At 44.8% G+C, this 25,883-nt stretch overlaps 1 protein-coding gene across 3 annotated transcripts in view; it reads left to right on the plus strand.

Annotated features, from left to right (window-relative positions):
- Positions 1–15,451, plus strand: part of MOCOS (molybdenum cofactor sulfurase) — a 1,795,153-nt gene extending 1,779,702 nt beyond the window's left edge. For all 3 annotated transcript variants that reach the window (XM_040432351.1, XM_040432352.1, XM_040432353.1), the window contains one exon: positions 15,246–15,451. In XM_040432351.1, coding sequence (XP_040288285.1) covers positions 15,246–15,365 — 120 coding nt within the window. In that variant the 3' untranslated portion in view covers positions 15,366–15,451. The remainder of the gene's footprint in view (positions 1–15,245) is intronic.
- Positions 15,452–25,883: the final 10,432 nt, after the last annotated feature.

Genomic DNA, 25,883 nt, shown 5'->3' on the forward strand with positions numbered 1-25,883 from the left:
CTCCATCAGATGATGATCCCAGGACCTGGCAGTTTAAATTTTTGTTAATTAGAATCAGTACCCTAGCCTTCTTAGCAATCGAGGCCGACCCGTATACGTTCCCTACCCACAACTTATTCATTCTTGCAAAATCACCTTCTGCAAGGTGCGTCTCCTGAAGAAGCACTATATCCGGATTGGCCCTCTTCAAATGTTGCAGCACCATCCACCTCTTGTGAGGCGACCTTAGGCCCTTCACATTCCATGATATGACCTTCATGTACCTGCTTTCCTAGGTGAAGTACTGTGTAATTTGGAAAAGCTTTATATCCGTTTCACCCACTTGGGTGCAATATATCTCCCTGGAAAATAGGACAACAAATCCCCAGCAATTGTGATGAAAACCTCCCTCCCCCCACAAATAATAACCTTAGAATGTTTACCTTTAACAGCAACAGTTAATAATCCCCTACTCCTCAACACTATTTCCTTTTGTTATTAGGGCTTCCTTTTTTCTGAGCTGCCAGGACCCTCCCACCTCTCACCTCCTATGTCCTGCCCTACTATTGCATCATAGTACGTCACCCTCTGGGTGAAACTAGCGGCCTGTTTAGCACCATCAAATGCATAGAACCAGAACAAGTTAAACATATTCGCACCAGTAATGATAACTTCGCCTTTATCCACACTGCTTATCATATTAACCTCACTTGCTTATGAGAGAACATTGCAATGCATTAAACCATAACAGACAAAATTTGAGTCCTTAACTGGCGCGGGAAATACGACCCCTTCCATGAGGCTGTTCTCTGCCTCTGCGATCTCGTTCCCTCTGAGGAAGTTGATTCCCATTCGGGCTGCTTGATCTTTCCCACAGCTTGGATTTAATACTATCCCGGTCAGCTAAGTCCCGTGTATCCTCAGCAGTCAATATATCCTGCAGCGACTCTGACTCTGCGGAGGGGTCGCTGAAAATGGCGGTCGTTCCATCTAGCATGGCTACTCTCAGTGTGGCCGGATATTGTAGCTGGAACTTAATTTGTCGACGAAACAAAGCTGAGCATAGGCCACTAAACTCCCTCCTTTGTTTTGCTACTTGAGGGGAATAATCCGCAAATAGCAGAATGACTTGTCCTCTAATCTTCAAGGGACCTCTTCTGGTTCTGTAGGCCCTGAGAATCGCCTCCTTGTCGCAATAATCCAGGTACCGCATGATGACTGGACGGGGTCTCTGCAATAAGTTGTTACCGTCTCGATTAGGTGAGCTATGTGGGTTTGGCGGTGGTCCGACCCGATGTGCCCGCTCCACTTTGTGCTTTCCATCTAGCCCCAGGGCCCGTGGTAAGTCGATTTCACAAATCTCTTTAAGGGCCTGCGCTTTGACCACCTCGGGTAGGCCTAGTAGTCTCAAATTATTCCGCCTGGAACGGTTCTCTAAGTCCTCAAGACGGTCTCTCAGGATGATGTTATGTTTCTGTAACTCCTGGATAGCCAGGTTTGATTTAGAGTTCTCTTCTTCTAAAGAGGTACATCGCTGCTCTAGGTCCACCAGACACGTGTCATGCTGCGCCCTAACAAGCTCGCAGCCCGAAGACCCATCAGACATGGCCAAAATAAATTATAAATCGCTGGCCATAGAAGTAGCCAGACACCTGGCTCCAGACATCAAGGAGACACTCTCCAAAACGCTGGCAATGTCCCTACAGCAGCTGAATTCTCATTCAGCTGCTGTAGGGACATTGCCAGCGTTTTGGAGAGTGTCTCCTTGATGTCTGGAGCCAGGTGTCTGGCTACTTCTATGGCCAGCGATTTATAATTTATTTTGGCCATGTCTGATGGGTCTTCGGGCTGCGAGCTTGTTAGGGCATCTATTACGCTTTCCACAGCACTCGAAGGGGACCCAGGTTCCGAGCCCTCCATCTTGTCTGGCATGCTGGCGTCAGTTAGTGCAGCGCCGCTCCGTACCTGTTTTCTGCCACTCCGGAGCAGATATCTGTCCATGGGCCTCGTGCCAGGACGTTCTAGGGAGGTCAGGGTCAATGTCCCGTCCCTTGCTATGCCGGTATGCAGCGTCCGGAGCTCGTTATAGGTGAGGGATGGTTAGAGCACACTTACTCCGCGTCCTCCATCTCAGCGCCGGAACCGGAAGTCGTTGCATTCAGTTTTTATTCACAATTTGTTTAGTGTCCCAACTTTTTGGGAATCCGGTTTGTACATATATCTATCTATATATTTTTTTGCACTTTCATACATATTGTAAGATAATAGAGATGAACAAATCACTTGAAATGCAGTTCAGATTCGTTTGGACGATTCGATTTGAGTCTGAATAAATTTGACGAAAATTTAAAGTACTCCAATTGCCCAGAAAAGTTGTGGGTGACATTCTGGGGTCTCCTAGGAGGATATGCAACTCTTTTCAAGCTATTTAAGGGGTCACTCAATTTTCATAAAACATTTAATCTCTCATATAGACACATCAGAGCTTTTGATAATTGAAGTCTGAGCTTTGAGCCCCTCACTAGAATGAGGGGAGAGAAGTGTTCACATATTACACCCTCTCCTTGCTGCAGTGGATGCAATCCAGATGGACCCATAGACTTTCTATTTCGCTTGTCTCCTGCAGCAAGGAAAGATAGCTTGTTCAAGTTATTGGTAGAGGTCGCAGTGCTTAGACTACCAATAATCAAAATCTTTGATATTTCTCAATGACATATCAAAAGTATTATAATAACTCGATGACCATTTAACGCCAACCAGCATAAGTAATTTTAATGTGACAGTGACATATATGACTATCAGTAAATGCATGGCTGCTGGTAGTAACAAAGAGCCTCTTTAAAAACAAGCTGCACTGTAGGATTTTTTTTTTTTTTTTTTTTTAAAGAAGGTCCAAAATGTTTTTGCTTTTTGACAGCAAATGCCTGGGTTAATGAAATCTTTACTAATGCCATTTTGAGACATTCATCTGAATCAAGTCACCAAGAATTAGCATAATGATTCCCTTGATTTTCTCATCTCTAGTAACAGATAAAAGAATGACCCACCTGGTCAATATATTTTTTTTTATTGCTAATGGGAAAAGTAAAATTGGTTATTGATAATAAAATTGATCTATCCTGTTATTGACTGTTCACTTTTGGTATTTGAACAATTCAAATTATGGATAGAGCATTTGATTACAAAAGGCACAGGGTTGCATAAGCATTGAGCAGTAATATTTCCCTCTTGCACATAGCCGCTGCCCCGCCGTGGCCGTATTGCGGGCCGCATACGGCGGTTCCGCAATACACGGGGCACCGGCCAAGTGCATTCCGCATCAAGGATGTGGACCCATTCACTTGAATGGGTCCGCAAATCCGGAGATGCGGTGTGGAACCCCACGGAAGCACTACGGAGTGCTTCCATGGGGTTCCATTCCATGCTTCCGTTGCGCAAAAAAAATCTAACTTGTTCTATCTTTTAGCGGAATGGACAGATCGCGGAACCCATTCAAGTGAATCCGCGATCCACATGCGGCTGCCCCACAGTCGGTGCCCGTGCATTGTGGTTCGCAGCACGGGCAAAGCCAGCACACAGTCATGTGCAAGAGGCCTTAGGCTTGAGCCATAATGTGTGACTTCTTTTTATACCACAGTAAAAAAAAATTTAGGGAAAGGTCCAGTCCTTCACTTTTGGTATTTGAACAATTCAAATTATGGATAGAGCATTTGATTACAAAAGGCACAGGGTTGCATAAGCATTGAGCAGTAATATTTCCCTCTTTCAAAAGTTTTTACTTATATTCACTGCTGTTACATGCTTATGTTACTGTCTATGTGACCTATGTTGTGTCTCCTCCATGTGGCTGATCTGTCGATATCCTATTAAATGTTTGTAAATTTTTCTTATATTTAATAAAATATTGAATAATTTTCATATAAATCTGTGTATGCAGTGTGCTTGATATTTATTTTTCGGTGTTTACAGAAAATTATAGTATATATGTTGGGCCACTGGAGACCACACCCCATCCTGCTAAGCAAAGAGGAAAAAAAAGGTACAATTTAGGCCTCTTGCACATAGCCGCTGCCCTGCTGTGGCCGTATTGCGGGCCGCATACGGCGGTTCCGCAATACACGGGGCACCGGCCAAGTGCATTCCGCATCAAGGATGTGGACCCATTCACTTGAATGGGTCCGCAAATCCGGAGATGCGGTGCGGACCCCCACGGAAGCACTACGGAGTGCTTCCATGGGGTTCCATTCCATGCTTCCGTTGCGCAAAAAAAAAAAATAGAACTTGTTCTATCTTTTAGAGGAACGGACAGATCGCAGAACCCATTCAAGTGAATCCCCGATCCACATGCGGCTGCCCCACAGTCGGTGCCCGTGCATTGTGGTTCGCAGCACGGGCACGGCCAGCACACGGTCATGTGCAAGAGGCCTTAGGCTTGAGCCATAATGTGTGACCTTTTTTTATACCACAGTAAAGTAAACATTGAAGACAACTATTGAATTGGTTAGGGTCCAGCTACTGGGACAACCACTAGTCATAAGAACTAGGGTCTTGTGTCCCCATTTCAGTAGAGGGATTATCAAGCATGTGTACCACAGATCCATACAAAATCTATGGGACTACTGTAAAGAGCTGAGCCCTGTACTGTGGGCTTGGGACACATTGGATGTGTCCCAATATTATAAATGACTGGACTGAGTTAACCCTAATTATGTAACAGATCTTTGAGGTGCTTTACACACGATATTGTGTATATTGGGATATTCTAATCTTTTGAAAAGATGTAATGTTGCTTGTAAAGCTGTGGTAGACCCTCCTTTGTTACTAAAATAAACAGATTTTGTAAAATGGTTGTCAATAAGTATAGGGGGAGATTTATCAGTCCCTTTAAGCCTGAAAACGGGTGTTAGAAAGTTGCAGGTGTCCTCGCCACTTTTCTAAAAGGGTGTGTGGCAAGGTCTTTTAAAGGTTCGTGGCCAGATGCAGCAACAAATTTATCTTCATTTACATCAGTTTTCTGTTGTAAATGAAGACAGAAATCTATGGCAGCTCTGAGCTGCAAGAGAATGCGCCTAATTTATGACAAGGTATATGCAGAAAGCGCCAGTCTTGACAAGTGGTAGGCAATTAAGAGTGCCGTGTTTGTGTGAAGGGAGGCGGGGCTTAATTATTTAAACCTGGCTCCCCTTCCCCCACTTGTCGGTTCGAATGCTTTCGAATTGGCTCGTGGGTTGGCTGTCCTTCCAGAGAGGTCGCGTGTCTCGTTGTTAGTTCGTGTGGTCGGCGGCGTCGGGCTCATCGCTGCGGAGAATAGGTAGGCCGGGTGGCTGCACACCTGTCTCGTTATTTATGTCATGTCATGCTGCCGGGCGTGCCTGCCGGTCCCCAGCCGCACCTGTGACTGCCCGCACTTCCGATCCGCTCCAGGCACCCCGCTCCCACATGCAGCGTCCCCCAGGCTAAACTGTACAACAGCCTCCTCACCTGTGGCTCCATTGCGGCGAGTCACACTCTCGCTCTCATACCATCGCACGCAGCGCATCGGTCACGCCGGCCATCGGCTCCACAGTGCGGCTCACTGCCCTTCGACGCTCTAGCAGGTCCTGGTCTGAGAGAGGGCGACACCTACAGGCCATGCTGGTACTGCAGTCCAGGTGCTGGGCTCCTTGCTCAGCACCAGTGGCTAGGCACTAAGGCAAGGCGTCAGTGGAAAAAAAAAAAAAAATTTAAGTATTAAATAAAAGAGGGTTCAAGGAAGGGGGATGACCACTACGCCTTGCGCACGCAGCCTGGCCGCCCATAGCACATACGGTACGTCGGAGTCAGTGGGTCGGTTTCGGGCGCAGCCGCGACAAGCCGGTGGTTAGCTAGGGAGCGGTTGCGTGGGTGAAGGGTCACTCAGCCAGGGTTCGCTCACTCACATGTCTGTCCTTGTTTATTCAGGTCCACAGGTGGTTGGCTACTTTGCGATACTGTGGGGTTTGTGGCTGTTATGGCCGCCAGGTGAGTGAGGTGTGGTGCGCATGCGTGGGCCACCCCCCTTTTTACTCCTGCGTGGGCTTGGGGAACTGGGTATGGTGGCCTATCAATGCTCAGGCCACTGGCGCATGTCTTGCAGGGTGGCGCCTACAGTCGTGGCCTTTGGTGGGAAGTTGAAAAAAAATAATAATATAATAATAATATATAGATATAAATTTTGTTTTGCCAGGTCTGTCACGACTACAGACTCGTTATAAAGCCCTGCCACGACTGCAGGCATCAGTCTGTCACGACTACAGACTCGTTATAAAGTCCTGCCACGACTGCGGGCATCAGTCTGTCACGACTACAGACCCGCTCTAAAGCCCTGCCACGACTGCAGGCACAAATCTGTTATGAATACAGCCTCATTATATAGGCCTGCCACGACTGCAGGCATTAGTCTCATGTCAACAGACTCGTGAGGTAATACTACCACGTCTACAGGCGATGGTCCGTTACCGCTACTCTCGATGTAGGGTCCCCTCACGACTACAGGGGCTAGTCGGTCACATCCACAGACTCGGTCGCACTCCCGTTGACTACAGGCACTGGGTGGGCATCTACGGGTAGTTGCGTCACGACTACGCACGCGGGTCAGCCACGGCCTGGGAGGTCAGCCTTCACGGTCACAGGTAGGTCTGGTCAGGCTTCAGTCTCCCAGCGGGTTCCAGTCACAATAACCAGCCCCTAGGTGAGGGGGGGCACTCCCGCACCGGCGCACAATGCCAGGGAGCTGTGCGGCTCCTCACGCGGCACACGGTTCAAACCAGCGGGGGCCGGGGCCCACGGTAAAGGAAGGGCTCCCTCTGATCCGGTGCACATTGCCAGGGAGTGGCGCTGCTCCCCACGCGGTACGAGTGTCCAACCGGCGGTGGGTCGGCCCTAGCTGAGGAGGGGGGCTCACCCGCACTGGTGCATTCTGCCAGGGAGCAGCATGAGCTCCCCACGCGGCTGGGGGGTAAAGGCTCCTCATCTTCAGTAAAGTCTGGCACGGGCCGCCGTGCCGTTAGGTAGGCAGGGATCAGGGGAAGGACTACTAGGCTCGGTCAGGGGGAGCAAATCATAGGCGGTGGCTGGCTTCCTGCTGCCGGCCGTACATAAGGTTCCAAGGGGGTTATTTAGGCACAGGATGTTAGTTAGTACGTGCAGGTGATCTGCGTTATACCATGCTCTTCATGCTCGTACTCAGAGCTGTGCCCATACGGGAGCTGCTTAAGTGGTTTATAGTTTATAAAAAAAAAAAATATGTTGAGTCTCTCACGCATGGCTTCTCCGTTTTAGGTTGCACATATGACTCCTTCATTAGAGCCTCTCACGCATGGCTTCTCCGTTTTAGGTTTACACATATGTCTCCGCCATTAGAGTCTCTCACGCATGGCTTCCCCGTTTTAGGTTACACATATGACTCCGCCATTAGAGTCTCTCACGCATGGCTTCTCCGTGTGAGTTTTACACATACGACTCCGCCATTAGAGTCTCTCACGCATGGCTTCTCCGTTTTAGGTTTACACATATGACTCCGCCATTAGAATCTTTAACGCATGGCTTCTCCGTTTTAGGTTACACATACGACTCCGCCATTAGAGTCTCTCACGCATGGCTTCTCCGTTTTAGGTTTACACATATGACTCCGCCATTAGAATCTTTCACGCATGGCTTCTCCGTTTTAGGTTACACATATGACTCCGCCATCTGAGTCTCTCACGCATGGCTTCTCCGTTTTAGTTTTACACGTATGACTCCGCCATTAGAGTCTCTCACGCAGAGCTTCTCCGTTTTAGGTTACACATATGACTCCGCCATCTGAGTCTCTCACGCATGGCTTCTCCGTTTTAGTTTTACACGTATGACTCTGCCATTAGAGTCTCTCACGCAGAGCTTCTCCGTTTTAGTTTTACACATATGACTCCGCCATTAGTCTCTCACGCATGGCTCCGCCATTAGTCTCTCACGCATGGCTTCTCCGTTTTAGGTTACACATATGACTCCTCCATTAGAGTCTCTCACGCATGGCTTCTCCGTTTTAGGTTACACATATGACTCCGCCATTAGAGGCCCTCACGCATGGCTTCTCCGTGTTAGTTTTACACATATGACTCCGCCATTAGAGTCTCTCACGCATGGCTTCTCCGTTTTAGGTTACACATATGACTCCGCCATTAGAGTCTCTCACGCATGGCTTCTCCGTTTTAGTTTTACACGTATGACTCCGCCATTAGAGTCTCTCACGCATGGCTTCTCCGTTTTAGGTTACACATATGACTCCTCCATTAGAGTCTCTCACGCATGGCTTCTCCGTTTTAGGTTACACATATGACTCCGCCATTAGAGTCTCTCACGCATGGCTTCTCCGTTTTAGGTTTACACATATGACTCCGCCATTAGAATCTTTAACGCATGGCTTCTCCGTTTTAGGTTACACATACGACTCCGCCATCTGAGTCTCTCACGCATGGCTTCTCCGTTTTAGTTTTACACGTATGACTCCGCCATTAGAGTCTCTCACGCAGAGCTTCTCCGTTTTAGGTTACACATATGACTCCGCCATCTGAGTCTCTCACGCATGGCTTCTCCGTTTTAGTTTTACACGTATGACTCCGCCATTAGAGTCTCTCACGCAGAGCTTCTCCGTTTTAGTTTTACACATATGACTCCGCCATTAGAGTCTCTCACGCATGGCTTCTCCGTTTTAGGTTACACATATGACTCCGCCATTAGAAGCCCTCACGCATGGCTTCTCCGTGTTAGTTTTACACATATGACTCCGCCATTAGAGTCTCTCACGCATGGCTTCTCCGTTTTAGTTTTACACGTATGACTCCGCCATTAGAGTCTCTCACGCATGGCTTCTCCGTTTTAGGTTACACATATGACTCCTCCATTAGAGTCTCTCACGCATGGCTTCTCCGTTTTAGGTTACACATATGACTCCGCCATTAGAGTCTCTCACGCATGGCTTCTCCGTTTTAGTTTTACACATATGACTCCGCTATTAGTCTCTCACGCATGGCTCCGCCATTAGTCTCTCGCGCATGGCTTCTCCGCTTTAGGTTTACACACATGACTCCGCCATTAGAGTCTCTCACGCATGGAGAAAAAAAAAAAAAAAGATTCCTCACCAGGCCCAGCTGCGCTGGGACTAGTCTCTCATCTCACCATAGCTAAGAGACTGATGGCCAATTCCTTGGCCAGTAATACTCTGAGGGCTTACAAGACAGCTTGTAAGGGGGCCTATCACTCACCTATTGGGCTTCGTCGGGGTTTTGCCACTCCCAATTAAACCTGTCCTATAGCATTGTTAACTATACATGGCAGTTATTCAGCACCATTGGTACATGCTACATCCGGACCTACCGTCACTCTTCTCCGCCCACCCGATCAAAGCGGCGTTGAAGGGTTTGAGCAAGATGTCTGTTGTGAAACGACATGTGCGTCAGCCATTTACCGGTAGCTTGTTCAGGCCGTGACAGACAAACTGTGGGGTAAACCGTTCGGGCAGCAGGTTAGCGCTCTGGTAGAAACAGCCTTGTACCTGGCCTTCCATGGATTCCTCAGGTCAGGCGAGCTCATGGGCACCAATACGCTATGTTCTCACCTTGGCCTCATCCAAGACGTCACGGCTGGGGGAATCGGTGGCGGTCAGATACTTTCCCACGGACAGCAGATGGTGTCCGGTGCAGGCCTTGGAGGCTTGGCTGCGTAGTATTTAGTCCAAGCGGCATGTTCTCCCGTACTCGAACTAGGCAATGCCCGACTAACCACCGCGGCCTTTCTTGCGTACATTCAGGTTTAGTTGACAGGTTCAGGGGTCAGTCCTCTCTGGATCACAGGACATTCCTTCCGCATGGGCGCGGCAGCTGCGGCGTCCATGCATAAGGTGCCAGTACATGTCATCAAACGGTTGGGTCGTCGCAGTTCCGCGTGTTCCATGCGTTATATCCTGGATCCTTATACGAAATATCACTGGCTTTCGAGTTTTGGTTTTGTAGTTTCTGTTATCAAGTTTTTTCAAACTCCTATGCATGGTTCTTTTGGCCCCTTTAGGCTACCCTTCGATAAGCAGTTCCTGCATAACTCTGCTGCTTCTAGGTAGGGGGGGGGGAGTATAGGCTTAGGTAGGGGACCCTCTCATCATGAGCCGATCCGAGCACAAGTGGTAGGCAATTAAGAGTGGCGTGTTTGTGTGAGGGGAGGCGGGGCTTTAATTATTTAAACCTGGCTCCCCTTCCCCCACTTGTTGGTTCGAATGCTTTCGACCTACCCAGAAGCCCTCCCTTCTTCTCAGGACTCATCATTAGTGTGGCCCCCTTTAGGCTACCCTTTGATAAGCAGTTCCGGCATAACTCTGCTGCTTCTAGGTAGGGGGGGGGGGGGGAGTATAGGCTTAGGTAGGGGACCCTCTCATCATGAGCCGATCCGAGCACAAATCTCTCCCACAGTGTCCAAAAATCTTTCATCGTTTGACCAGTTGCAAAATTAGGCATATGAGCTCTTTGTTTTGTTTATTTATTTATTTTGGCTTCAGGAGGGATGAATGAGATGCAGAAAGTTGGGACTTATTTTTTAAGGGGTGTTCGGCAAAGGACTTTTATATGTAATTGTAAAGATAATGGACTATGAAGATTTAAGAACACTTTTCTAAAGAGAAAAGATACATACTGACGTTATTCCTCAAATGAGTGTACCATGTTGGGGAATATGGCCAATGGTACTTAAGTTCACAAGCCATAGAGATTAGTGAATTTCCTGAAATTTGTTTTGGATGTTATTCTATCGATTCAGTCATCAGATTTGATTTGCGGACTCTATTTTGATCAATTCATGCAGGATGAATCCCTAAAACTTTAGAATTGTTGGAAACCAAAGTTTTTGGGAAAATTTTAACTAATTTGATTAAGGCCTCTTTCACACTACTGTTTTTTGTTTCCGTTTTGCGGGCCGTTTTTTCCGTTCCGTATACGGTCTGTATACGGAACCATTCATTTTAATAGGTCTGCAAAAAAAAATGGAATGTACTCCATATGCATTCCGTTTCCGTATTTCCGTTTTTCCGTTCCGTTGAAAGATAGAACATGTCCTATATTTGGCCGCAAATCACGTTCTGTGGCTCCATTAAAGTCAATGGGTCCGCAAAAAAAAACAAATGCATCCGTATGTCTTCCGTATCCGTTCCATTTATTGCGGAACAATCTATTGAAAATGTTATACCCAGCCCAATTTGTTCTATGTAATTACTGTATACTGTATATGCCATACGGAAAAACGGACCGGAAAAACTGAACCAAAATGGAAACACAACGGAAGCAAAAAAACGGAACAACGGATCCGTGAAAAACGGACCGCAAAACACTGAAATAGTTATACGGTAGTGTGAAAGAGGCCTAATTTAGAGTCAATTCTGTCATCTCTAATAAGTCATGTTGCTCAGTGGCGTATGAGTCCTCTTAAGGCCGCTTTTAGACGAGCGTATTTGCAGTGTGTATATAGTCTGGATTTTATGTCCTGGAATAATGTTAATGAATAGAGCTATTCGCATGGGCGTATAATTTCCGTCAGTATTTGAAATCCAAAGCATGTCCAAGTTTTGTTTGGATTTGTATCCAAATACGCACATTACAGACTGAGCAGTGCATAAATAATGAAGGGAGGAAGAAATATGCATGGAAATCCTGCTGAAATCCTTAAGCAATACTGATTACAATACTGATGGTACAGTGGCGTAGCGTGGGTTGCCAGCATCTGGGGCAAGTCAAGTATTGCACCCCCCCCAACCTCTGACCAGACCCCTTTTTACAAATAATGCAGTAGATGTCACCTGCAGTCCTACGTAACTCCACAGATAACACAGTGATAACTCTCTGAGTACAGATAATGTAGTAGATGGGTGTGAGGCCCCAAAATTCAGAACACACACAGTGTGACCTGAAGTCTGGGGCCAGGCTTTGGCAGTGTGGGCCAAATTCTATATCCCCCCAAAAAAACACACAAAAAAACAATATTTGGATGGACAAAACATACATTGCTATGAAATATACAGGAGAATACAGCACCATATCTGTTACATCCAGTGACATCTCCTGTGATGTAGACTTTCCTCAGCGTCTTCATTCGGAGATAGGACCGTCATGATACCTTCTTTCAGCCTCGTCTCATCTCTGCAGAGTTTCACAGAAAATGTTTTAGATTTCTCACTTTACCATCATCCTTAGATAACAGACTTCCCCTCCCCCCATGGTGCCCATAAGTATAATGCCCTCTGTACAATTACAAACCGGATTCCAAAAAAGTTGGGACACTAAACAAATTGTGAATAAAAACTGAATGCAATGATGTGGAGATGGCAAATGTCAATATTTTATTTGTAATAGAACGTAGATGACAGATCAAACGTTTATTCCGAGTAAATGTATCATTTTAAAGGAAAAATACGTTGATTCAAAATTTCACGGTGTCAACAAATCCCCAAAAAGTTGGGACAAGTAGCAATAAGAGGCTGGAAAAAGTAAATTTGAGCATAACGAAGAGCTGGAAGACCAATTAACACTAATTAGGTCAATTGGCAACATGAATGGGTATAAAAAGAGCTTCTCAGAGTGGCAGTGTCTCTCAGAAGCCAAGATGGGTAGAGGATCACCAATTCCCACAATGTTGCGCAGAAAGATAGTGGAGCAATATCAGAAAGGTGTTACCCAGCGAAAAATTGCAAAGACTTTGCATCTATCATCATCAACTGTGCATAACATCATCCGAAGATTCAGAGAATCTGGAACAATCTCTGTGCGTAAGGGTCAAGGCTGTAAAACCATACTGGATGCCCGTGATCTCCGGGCCCTTAAATGACACTGCACCACAAACAGGAATGCTACTGTAAAGGAAATCACAGAATGGGCTCAGGAATACTTCCAGAAACCATTGTCAGTGAACACAATCCACTGTGCCATCCGCCGTTGCCAGCTGAAACTCTACAGTGCAAAGAAGAAGCCATTTCTAAGCAAGATCCACAAGCTCAGGCGTTTTCACTGGGCCAGGGATCATTTAAAATGGAGTGTGGCAAAATGGAAGACTGTTCTGTGGGCAGACGAGTCACGATTCAAAGTTCTTTTTGGAAATCTGTCATCCGGACCAAAGAGGACAAGGACAACCCAAGTTGTTATCAACGCTCAGTTCAGAAGCCTCCATCTCTGATGGTATGGGGTTGCATGAGTGCGTGTGGCATGGGCAGCTTGCATGTCTGGAAAGGCACCATCAATGCAGAAAAATATATTCAGGTTCTAGAACAACATATGCTCCCATCCAGACGTCATCTCTTTCAGGGAAGACCCTGCATTTTTCAACAAGATAATGCCAGACCACATTCTGCATCAATCACAACATCATGGCTGCGTAGGAAAAGGATCTGGGTACTGAAATGGCCAGTCTGCAGTCCAGATCTTTTACCTATAGAGAACATTTGGCGCATCATAAAGAGGAAGGTGCAACAAAGAAGGCCCAAGACGATTGAACAGTTAGAGGCCTGTATTAGACAAGAATGGGAGAGCATTCCTATTTCTAAACTTGAGAAACTGGTCTCCTCGGTCCCCAGACGTCTGTTGAGTGTTGTAAGAAGAAGGGGAGATGCCACACAGTGGTGAAAATGGCCTTGTCCCAACTTTTTGGGGATTTGTTGACACCATGAAATTCTGATTCAACATATTTTTCCCTTAAAATGGTACATTTTCTCAGTTTAAACTTTTGTTCCATGATTTATGTTCTATTCTGAATAAAATATTAGAAGTTGGCACCTCCACATCATTGCATTCAGTTTTTATTCACGATTTGTATAGTGTCCCAACTTTTTTGGAATCCGGTTTGTATAATATTTAATGGCCCCTTTGTATTATCACTATTATTATTGCCCCCTCTGTATTATTATTAATATTATAATGGCCCCCTCTCTAGTATTATTTTAATAGTTATGGCCCCCTCTGTATTACAGTAATAATTCTGTCCCCCTTCAGCCCCTCCAGCATACAGTCCCATGTAAAATACATCACTCCCCCTGCCTTCAGCCTCTCCAGCATACAGTCCCATGTAAGATACAACTTTCCCCCTGCCTTTGGCCCCTCCAGCTTACAGTACCGTGTAAAATAAATCACTCCCCTGCCTTCAGCCCCTCCAGCCTACAATCCCATGTAAAATACATTACTCCCCCTGCCTTCAGCTCCTCCAGCATACAGTCCCATGTAAGATACATCACTCTCCTGCCTTCAGCCCCTCCAGCATATAGTCCCATGTAAGATACAACCCCCTGCTGACTTCAGCCCATCCAGCATCCAGTCCCATGTAAGAAACATCACTTCCCTGCCTTCAGCCCCTCCAGCATTCAGTCCCATATAATATACATCACTCCCCTCCTTCAGCCCCTCCAACATACAGTTCCATGTAAAATGCAAAACTTCCCTGCCTTCAGCCCCTCTAGCATACAGTCCCATGTAAATAATATCACCCTCCCTCTCTTTGCCGCCTGCCTTCAGGCCCTCCAGCATACAGTCCCATGTAAGATACATCACTCCCCCTGCCTTCCAGCACTTCTTGCAAACAGTCCCATGTAAAATCCATCACTCTTCCTGCCTCCAATATACAGTCCTATGTAAATAATATCACCACCCCCCCTCTTCAGACCCCTCTAACATACAGTCTCCACTACAAGAATTATTTCTCCTACCTTCAGCCCCTGCAAAAAGCCCCCCAAGTAAAAATAACAGTCAATATTCTCCTCCACACACCGACCTGCAGCCTCTGCTCCTCTCTCCAACGATGTGCTTTGTAGAATCTCCTGCAAATCTTGAGGCCTGCCCCCTGGATGATGAGACTCTGCCTTTTCCCCTGACATCATACCTGCCAGGAGAAACTCCATTCTAGTCACTACCGTCGCTCTACTGCCTCAAAGTCTTCAGGAAACTAGCCTTAAGCCTATGAGGAAGAACGGAGGGGACGGGAGCCATAGGCTCCGCTGGCCCTCATTGAAGTGTGTGCTGCCTGGCGCCCCCTTCAATTTTGCGCCCGGGGCAATGGCCCCCATGCCCCCCCCCCATGCTACGCCACTGTGATGGTATATCATCAGGAATCCTGAGCCAGAATACTGACAGATCTCAATACGCTTGTCTCAAAGCGGCCTAAGACTCCACCATAGTGTTTACTTGCTCTATTAGTAGCCCATACAAATAGATCCTTTTTTTTTTTTAACTATTCCACTGTTTATTTTGCAGACTACTTTTGGAATGTACCTTCAGAATTCAACATGTTCTTCATACCCATCTTTGCTCACAGTAGGCTCAGAAGTATATTTCACACCAAGGGATCCTATTGAAGATTGCTCTGAGAACTAAAGAAATATTGAGGCAACAGTGGCATGTAACCAAAGTTGCAAAAGGATACAGATGTGTTTAAGAAATTTTGACTGAATAAAGAACATTTGGATTTCAGGTTTACTTTTTTGCGCACATGTCTTATTTGGGAAAATGTATGAAAAACAAGAAATTATAGAGAGAAAGTCACTCACTGAATATCTAGATAGTTAAAGCAGGTTAATATTAGGTTATGTTCTAAAGGCTGATAAAACCACAGCCACATGTGGTTGTGGACAGGGTTTTCTTATTTTTTATTGGTTCATAAAACAATGTTGTAGATACAGTTGTGTTCAAAATAATAGCAGTCAGACATCACTAACCTGATCAATCACAGTTTTTGGTAGAAATGATATTTCTACATGGCAAATAATTTACTAGCAGGTGTAGTAGAGTAATAGGGTCAGGGATTCTCTCTCCCTAATCAGAGTTAGTTTCCCCCTGACCCGGACACAGGCCTCTCACCCAGTTAAGCCAGTACTCTCTGCTCTGTGCAGATGAGGGGCAAACACCTCGAAACTGCTGTCTGCAGATGAGGTCCTGGCTTATTTAATATACAAGTCATGTCTCTAGGCTTATTTTAAGAGCTGAACATTGACTTATAGGATAGCTGCCTTACATCTGGTGGCATTAGAGGCAGAGATTGTTAAGAGCTCATTTGCATCCCTTCCCTCTTACTAGAGTAATAGAAACCCAACAGACCCAACAGTCATGAAATGCATGCTGCTGATTCTCTGTAATTCAATCACTTATTGAAAGGGGCATGTTCAAAATAATAGCAGTGTGGAGTTCAATGAGTGAGGTCATTAATTCTTTAAAAAACTGGTGGCAATTATTGCCCTTATTTAACCCCTTAAGGACACAGCCCTATTTCACCTTAAGGACCAGGCCATTTTTTGCAAATCTGACCAGTGTCACTTTAAGTGCTGTTAACTTTAAAACACTTTGACTTACCCAGGCCGTTCTGAGATTGTTTTTTCATCACATATTGTACTTCATGACACTGCTAAAATTGGGTCAAAAAAGTACCATATTTACCAAAAATTTCGAAAATTTAGCAAATTTCAAAGTTTCAGTTCCTCTACTTCTGTAATACATAGTAATACCCCCCAAAATTGTGATGACTTTACATTCCCCATATGTCTACTTCATGTTTGTAGCATTTTGGGAATGATATTTTATTTTTTGGGTATGTTACAAGGCTTAGAAGTTTAGAAGCAAATTCTGAAATTTTTCAGAAATCTTCAAAATACCACTTTTTATGGACCGGTTCAGGTTTGAAGTCACTTTGTGAGGCTTAGATAATAGAAACCTCCCAAAAATTACTACACCCCTCAAGGTATTCAAAACTGTTTTTACAAACTTTGTTAACCCTTTAGGTCTTCCACAAGACTTCATGGCAAATGGACCTAAATTTTAAGAATTTAGATTTTTTGGGGAAAATTTTCCAATATAATAAATTTTTTCATGGAAAAAAACAAGGGTTAACTGCCAAACAAAACTCAAAATGGGTTGCCCTGATTCTGTAGTTTGCAGAAACACCCCATATGTGGTCGTAAACTACTGTTTGGCCAAACGGGCGCACATAGAAAGAGGGGAACACCATATGGGTTTTGCAAGGCAGATTTTGCAGGACTGGTTTTGTTTATACCATGTCTCATTTCTAGCCCCCCTTTGCACCCCTAGAATAGAAATTTTAAAAAAGTGACTCCATCTAAGAAAATACACCCCTCAAGGTATTCAAAACTGGGTTTACAAACTTTGTTAACCCTTTAGGTGTTCCACAAGAGTTAATGGCAGATGGAGAAACAATTTAGAAATTTCTATTTTTTTGAAAATTATCCATTTCAACCACCTCCAGACCGCCTAACGCACGGATGCGTCCGGAAGGTGGTTGATTCATTCCTCCTGGACGCATCCGTGCGTCATCTCGCGAGACGCGAGATTTCCTGTGAACGCGCGCACACAGGCGCGCGCGCTCACAGGAACGGAAGGTAAGAGAGTGGATCTCCAGCCTGCCAGCGGCGATCGTTCGCTGGCAGGCTGGAGATGTGATTTTTTTAACCCCTAACAGGTATATTAGACGCTGTTATGATAACAGCGTCTAATATACCTGCTACCTGGTCCTCTGGTGGTCCCCTTTGTTTGGATCGACCACCAGAGGACACAGGTAGCTCAGTAAAGTTGCACCAACCACCACTACACTACACTACACCCCCCCGTCACTTATTAACCCCTTATTCACCCCTGATCACCCCAGATCACCCCATATAGACTCCCTAATCACCCCCCTGTCATTGATCACCCCCCTGTCATTGATAACCCCCTGTAAGGCTCCATTCAGAGGTCCGTATGAATTTTACGGATCCACTGATAGATGGATCGGATGCGCAAAACACATACGGACGTCTGAATGGAGCCTTACAGGGGAGTGATCAATGACGGAGGTGATCAACCCATATAGACTCCCTGATCACCCCCCTGTCATTGATCACCCCCCTGTCATTGATCACACCTCTGTAAGGCTGCATTCAGACATCCGTATGAATTTTACGGATCCACTGATACATGGATCGGATCCGCAAAACACATACGGACATCTGAATGGAGCCTTACAGGGGGGTGATCACCCCATATAGACTCCCTGATCACCCCCCTGTCATTGATCACCCCCCTGTCATTGATCACCCCCCTGTCAGGCTGCATTCAGATGTCCGTATGATTTTTACGGATCCACTGATACATGGATCGGATCCGCAAAACACATACGGACATCTGAATGGAGCCTTATAGGGGGGTGATCAATGACAGGGGGGTGATCAATGACAGGGGGGTGATCACCCCATATAGACTCCCTGATCAACCCCCTGTCATTGATCACCCCCCTGTAAGGCTCCATTCAGACATTTTTTTGGCTCAAGTTAGCGGAATTTTTTTTTTTTTTTTCTTACAAAGTCTCATATTCCACTAACTTGTGTCAAAAAATAAAATCTCACATGAACTCACCATACCCCTCACGGAATCCAAATGCGTAAAATTTTTTAGACATTTATATTCCAGACTTCTTCTTACGCTTTAGGGCCCCTAAAGACAACTTTGTATAAAAAAATTGTAAAAGTTGTAAGTTGCCAAGATATTTCTCTCACCCAGCATGGGTATATGTAAAATGACACCCCAAAACACATTCCCCAACTTCTCCTGAATACGGAGATACCACATGTGTGACACTTTTTTGCAGCCTAGGTGGGCAAAGGGGCCCACATTCCAAAGAGCACCTTTCGGATTTCACCGGCCATTTTTTACAGAATTTGATTTCAAACTCCTTACCACACATTTGGGCCCCTAGAATGCCAGGGCAGTATAACTACCCCACAAGTGACCCCATTTTGGAAAGAAGACACCCCAAGGTATTCGCTGATGGGCATAGTGAGTTCATGGAACTTTTTATTTTTTGTCACAAGTTAGTGGAATATGAGACTTTGTAAGAAAAAAAAAAAATCATCATTTTCCACTAACTTGTGACAAAAAATTAAAAGTTCTATGAACTCACTATGCCCATCAGCGAATACCTTAGGGTGTCTACTTTCCGAAATGGGGTCATTGGTGGGGTGTTTGTACTGTCTGGCCATTGTAGAACCTCAGGAAACATGACAGGTGCTCAGAAAGTCAGAGCTGCTTCAAAAAGCGGAAATTCACATTTTTGTACCATAGTTTGTAAACGCTATAACTTTTACCCAAACCATTTTTCTTTTACCCAAACATTTTTTTTTATCAAAGACATGTAGAACAATAAATTTAGAGCAAAATTTATATATGGATGTCGTTTTTTTTGCAAAATTTTACAACTGAAAGTGAAAAATATTATTTTTTTGCAAAAAAATCGTTAAATTTCAATTAATAACAAAAAAAGTAAAAATGTCAGCAGCAATGAAATACCACCAAATGAAAGCTCTATTAGTGAGAAGAAAAGGAGGTAAAATTCATTTGGGTGGTAAGTTGCATGACCGAGCAATAAACGGTGAAAGTAGTGTAGTGCAGAAGTGTAAAAAGTGGCCTGGTCTTTCAGGGTGTTTAAGCTATGGGGGCTGAGGTGGTTAACCCATTTTTTCCAGCAATAAAGTAAGGGTTAACAGCCAAACAAAACTCAATATGTGTTGCCCTGATTCTGTAGTTTGCAAAAACACCCCATATGTGGTCGTAAACTACTGTTTGGCCAAACGGGAGCACATAGAAATAGGGGAACGCCATATGGGTTTTGGAAGGCAGATTTTGCAGGACTGGTTTTGTTTATACCATGTCCCATTTGAAGCCCCCCGTTGCACCCCTAGAATAGAAATTTCAAAAAAGTGACTCCATCTAAGAAAGTACACCCCTCAAGGTATTCAAAACTGGGTTTACAAACTTTGTTAACCCTTTAGGTGTTCCACAAGAGTTAATGGCAGATGGAGAAACAATTTTGGAATTTCTATTTTTTGGAAAATTTTCCATTTCAACCCTTACTTTATTACTGAAAAAAATGGGTTAACAGCCAAACAAAACTCAAAATGGGTTGCCCTGATTCTGTAGTTTGCAGAAACGCCCCATATGTGGTCGGAAACTACTATTTGGCTAAACGGCAGGACATAGAAGAAGGGGAACGCCATATGGTTTTTGGAAGGCAGATTTTGCTGGACTGGTTTATTTACACCATGTACCCTTTCAAGCCCCCTGATGCACCCCTAGAGTAGAAACTCCATAAAAGTGACCCCATCTAGGAAACTACGGGATAAGGTGGTTTTTGGTTGCTCTATATTACACTTTTTTGAGGCAAGGTAACAAAAAATTTAAATTCTAAAATTGTTTCTACATTCGCTATTTAGTTTTGTGGAACACCTAAAGGGTTAACAAAGTTTGTAAAGTAACTTTTGAATACCTTGAGGGGTTTAGTTTCTTAGATGGGGTCACTTTTTTGGAGTTTCTAGTCTAGGCTACATCAGGGGGGGCTTCTAATGGGACATGGTGTCAAAAAAAACTGTCCATCAAAATCTGCCTTCCAGAAACCATATGGAGTTCCCTTCGTTCTATGCCCTGCCGTGTGGCTATATAGCCTTTTACGACCACATATGGTTTGTTTCTGCAAACTACAGAATCAGAGCCATAAATATTGAGTTTTGTTTGGCTGTTAACCCTTGCTTTATTACCGGAAAAAAAGGATTCAAATGGAAATTTTGCCCAAAAATTTGTGTTTTGGCACCGTTCATCCGAGGGGTTTGGTCAAATGTTATTTTTATAGGTCAGATTCTTACGAACCTAATATGTCTACATTTTAGAATTTATTTCGATTTTACACTACATTATCATTTTAGGAACCCAAAAAAATTATTTTAGTATCTCCATAGCCTGGGAGCTAAATTATAATTTTTTTAGTTGGGCGACTATCTAATGTAGGGGCTCATTTTTTGCGGCATGAGATGGCGGTTTTATTGGCACTAATTGGGGGTGCATATGACATTTTGTTCGCTCGCTATTACACTTTTTTGTGATGTTAGGTGTCCAAAAATTGCATTTTTTAACACTTTTTTTTTAAACGCTGTTCATCCGGGGGGGTTGGGTTACATGTTACTTTTATAGAGAAGATTTTTACGAACGCAGCGATGTCCAATATGTATGGCTCTCAGACTTTGGAACTGCGGCCCTCCAGATGTTGTAAAACTACAATTCCCACCATGCCCTGCTGATGGCTGTAGGTTGTCTGGGCATGCTGGGAGTTATAGTTTTACAACATCTGGAGGGCCACAGTTTGAGGATGCCTGCACTAAAACTAATATTTTTTGGGAAAAAAATTATTGTTTCTGTGTCTCCAAAGTCTGAGAGGCATAGTTTTTTATGTTCTCTAGGGCAGTGTTTCCCAACCAGTGTGCCTCCAGCTGTTGCAAAACTACAACTCCCAGCATGCCCACACAGCCAAAGGCTGTCCGGGCATGCTGGGAGTTGTAGTTTTGCAACAGCTGGAGGCACACTGGTTGGGAAACACTGCTCTAGGGGACTGTTGGGGATTATAAAAATGTAGTACTCCATGGAAGTGTGATATTCCCTGAAGCAATCGATAACGCAGAGGCCCGGATGATCGGGGCAAGTGTCACATTGATTAGTGGTGTACTTCCGTATCCCCCTCTTGTGACACACTCTGCATCTTTTTTGGGTTCGTCCCTTCTTTCCAGTATGGGGGACCACACCTGGAAAATGTTGGCCAGGGACGATCCGGGCGCCTCCAATTCCCGAGGTACTCCGGCCTGCTCTTTCCCGGTCCGAAAAGATCAGGTCTTTGAGGACTGCCTCATAGAACTGGAGGAATGTCCCTGTGCTGCCAGCGCTTTGGGATAGTACAAAAGAGTTGTACATGCCAACCTGTACCAAGTAGACCGCAACTTTTTTGTACCATGCCCGGTTTTTGCGCATGGCGTTATATGGCTTGAGGACTTGATCAGAGAGATCAACTCCTCCCATATACCGATTGTAGTCGACGATACAATCGGGCTTGAAGACCGTTGACGCGGTACCTCGCACAGAGACGGGGTGGTGCCATTACCGTGGATTGTGGACAGCATAAGGACATCCCTCTTATCCTTATACCTGACCAGCAACAGGTTTCCACTGGTAAGGGCACGGGTCTCACCCCTGGGGATAGGTACCTGGAGGGGGTGGGCAGGGAGGTCGCGGTGATTTTTCTGCACGGTCCCACAAGCGAACGTGGATCTGCGGCAAGGGACCTGAATAAGGGAATGCTGGTATAAAAGTTATCCACATACAAGTGGTAACCCTTATCCAGCAGTGGGTACATAAGGTCCCACACGAGTTTCCCGCTAACACCCAGAGTGGGGGGACATTCTGGGGGTTGAATACGGGAATCTCGCCCCTCGTACACACGAAATTTGTAAGTGTACCCTGAAGTACTCTCACAAATTTTGTATAGCTTCATGCCATACCTCGCCCACTTTGTGGGAATGGATTGGCGGAAACTGAGTCTCCCCTTGAACGCAACGAGAGACTTATCAACCGCGACCTCCCTTCCAGGTACGTAGGCCTGCTGAAATTTGGCCCCAAAGTGATCGATGACCGGCCGTATCTTGTACAGCCGGTCATAGGCAGGATCACCTCGGGGGGGACATGCTGCATTATCGGAATAATGCAGACATTTCCGGATGGCCTCAAACCGGGAGCGTGTCATGGCCGTTCTGTAGAGTGGGGTCTGGTAGAGGATGTCCCCACTCCAGTACTGCCTGACACTGGGTTTTTGCACTAGACCCATATGCAGCACGAGGCCCCAAAATTTCCTCATTTCGGCTGCACTGACCGGCGTCCAGCCACCGGGCGCTGAGCAACGAACTGTTGGGCGTACAGGTTCGTCTGCTCCACCATCAGATTCACCAATGGGTTACTGAAAAAAAAAAACGAAAAAAGTTAATTTCATTTCGATGCGGGAGGGGGGGGGGGGAATGGCAGGGGGGGGTCTAGGGTCTGAAAGCTGAAACAAAAAAGTTTAGAATAAATGTGCTTTTTTTTCCCCCCCTAACTTCTCCCTTCTATCCCTGCCTAACGGTGCCTCTCCCTCACTGACCCTAACCTACCTGGAGGGCGATGGGTGCAGGAGGGTGATGGATGGCGATTAGGGGGACTCAGGAGCTGGTGCTGGACGGTGCTGCAGGGTGCTCGTGCAGAACAGGAAGAGGAGGGGAGAGAGAGGAGCGCAGGAAGTTTGAATCTCGCGCCTCTCTCCCCTGCACCAATCAGCACCCTGGACAGCAGCATTCAGCACCAGTGCCAGCACCGTCTCTCCAAATATTTGGACTGTGATTGGTGGTGTATAATCACGCCACCGATCACAGTCTTTTTCCGGTTCATTGGGTCACCGGAGACCCGAATGGACCGGAAACGCAGCAAACCGCAGGTCTGAATTGACCTGCGGTTTTCTGCGATCGCCGATATGGGGGGTCAAATGACCCCCCCTGGCGTTGTTACAGGATGCCGGCTGAATGATTTCAGCCGGCATCCCGTTCCGATTAACCCCCGTGGCGCCAGCATCGCGATTTAAAGCCATGACGTACCGGTACGTCATGTGTCCTTAAGGACTCGGGAAACAGGACTGATGAAAGTAAGATTGTTATTTTTGGGTATAGTGGCCAGAGACAGTTTGTCAGACAACCCCCAAACACTGAATTCAAGCCACAGTACACTGTGAAGACAGTGAAGCATCGTGGCGTAAGCATCATGATGTGGGGATGTTTCTCATACTACAGTGTTGGGCTTATTTATCGCATAGCAGGGATCATGGATCAGTTTGAATACATCAGAATGCTTGAAGAGGTCATGCTGCCTTATGCTGAAGAGGAAATGCCCTTGAAATGGGTGTTCCAACAAGACAACGACCCCAAACACACCAGTAAACGTGCAACATCTTGGTTCCAGACCAACAAGATTGACGTTATGGAGTGGCCAGCTCAATCCCCGGATCTTAATCCAATAGAAAACTTGTGGGGTGACATAAAAAATGAAGTTTCTGAGGCAAAACCAAGAAGTAGAGAACTGTGGAATGTAGTCCAATCATCCTGGGCTGGAATACCTGTTCACAGGTGCCAGAAGTTGGTCGACTCCATGCAACACAGATGTACAGCAGTTCTCAGAAACAGTGGTTATACAACTAAATATTAGTTAAGTGATTCAAAGGAAAGCAAAATCTTCAAACATTTTTCAGATTATATAGTGAATGTTTGAGTTTGTAAAGAAGTATACAAACACTGTAATTTTTTTGAACAGTCTAATATTCACTTTTCTTCAATTTTTTTTTTAGAGGAACAACACAAATTTGATATATTTTTCTTCATGTTTTGATTTGTAATAGAATGCGTAGTGTTTCCAACGCATTTGTGTGTATGGAAATAAAAGCTATTAGAAGGATTTTGAGCTTATTCACATTTTCAAACACACTGCTATTATTTTGAACACAACTGTATATACAATTGATCGAGAACAACCATTTAACACCTAACAAAGACCTTGCTCCACCCTATTGAACTGGTCTTACTGCATGGTAGGGTTAATTATGCTGATTAAAATATCCTTCTTTGTTTTTTAACTTCTACCGCTATGAAGATATCATTAATCACATTAAGTCACATTTTTATGTACACTTCCTACTTTAGAAATCAGCAGCATGTAGCTCATGAAGGAAGTCCAGTGTTGTGAGATTAGTGGGTATATAATGTGTGAGGTAGGCTGTCTGCACACATATCCTGTCATATATCTTCTATATAAAAATAATCTTCATATAAAAGAGAGGATAAAAAAAAATGTATATAAGAAAATTGTATGATCCTTCAGGAGGACATAAATACGCCTCTAAGTTATTTTTATTGAGTATCTTAATTTGATTTGTGCAAGCAGTGAAACAAAGGGACAGTTGTCTATGCAAAATATATATATCGTTTATTATAAAACAAAGAATATAAAATCAATACAATTGCGAAACAAATGATGAAGTTACAAAATAATACCCAAAATGTAACACACGGTGGTGCTAACACACCCCTATCTCATCAGCACAGTGCGACTTAGTGATTTATGACAACCAGTGTCATACTTTTAACAAACAGACTCATATACCAAGAGAAACTTTGGATCTTCTGTTTATCAATTAGGCTATAACAATAAAACACGGATTATACAGGAAAATAACTGTTATCCCTTGACTCTGTACAGGGAGTGCAGAATTATTAGGCAAGTTGTATTTTTGAGGATTAATTTTATTATTGAACAACAACCATGTTCTCAATGAACCCAAAAAACTCATTAATATCAAAGCTGAATATTTTTGGAAGTAGTTCTTAGTTTGTTTTTAGTTTTAGCTATTTTAGGGGGATATCTGTGTGCAGGTGACTATTACTGTGCATAATTATTAGGCAACTTAACAAAAAACAAATATATACCCATTTCAATTATTTATTTTTACCAGTGAAACCAATATAACATCTCAACATTCACAAATATACATTTCTGACATTCAAAAACAAAACAAAAACAAATCAGTGACCAATATAGCCACCTTTCTTTGCAAGGACACTCAAAAGCCTGCCATCCATGGATTCTGTCAGTGTTTTGATCTGTTCACCATCAACATTGCGTGCAGCAGCAACCACAGCCTCCCAGACACTGTTCAGAGAGGTGTACTGTTTTCCCTCCTTGTAAATCTCACATTTGATGATGCACCACAGGTTCTCAATGGGGTTCAGATCAGGTGAACAAGGAGGCCATGTCATTAGATTTTCTTCTTTTATACCCTTTCTTGCCAGCCACGCTGTGGAGTACTTGGACGCGTGTGATGGAGCATTGTCCTGCATGAAAATCATGTTTTTCTTGAAGGATGCAGACTTCTTCCTGTACCACTGCTTGAAGAAGGTGTCTTCCAGAAACTGGCAGTAGGACTGGGAGTTGAGCTTGACTCCATCCTCAACCCGAAAAGGCCCC

The sequence above is a fragment of the Bufo bufo genome, chromosome 5, assembly GCF_905171765.1.
Source record: "Bufo bufo chromosome 5, aBufBuf1.1, whole genome shotgun sequence".
In the NCBI taxonomy this organism is placed as follows: domain Eukaryota; kingdom Metazoa; phylum Chordata; class Amphibia; order Anura; family Bufonidae; genus Bufo; species Bufo bufo.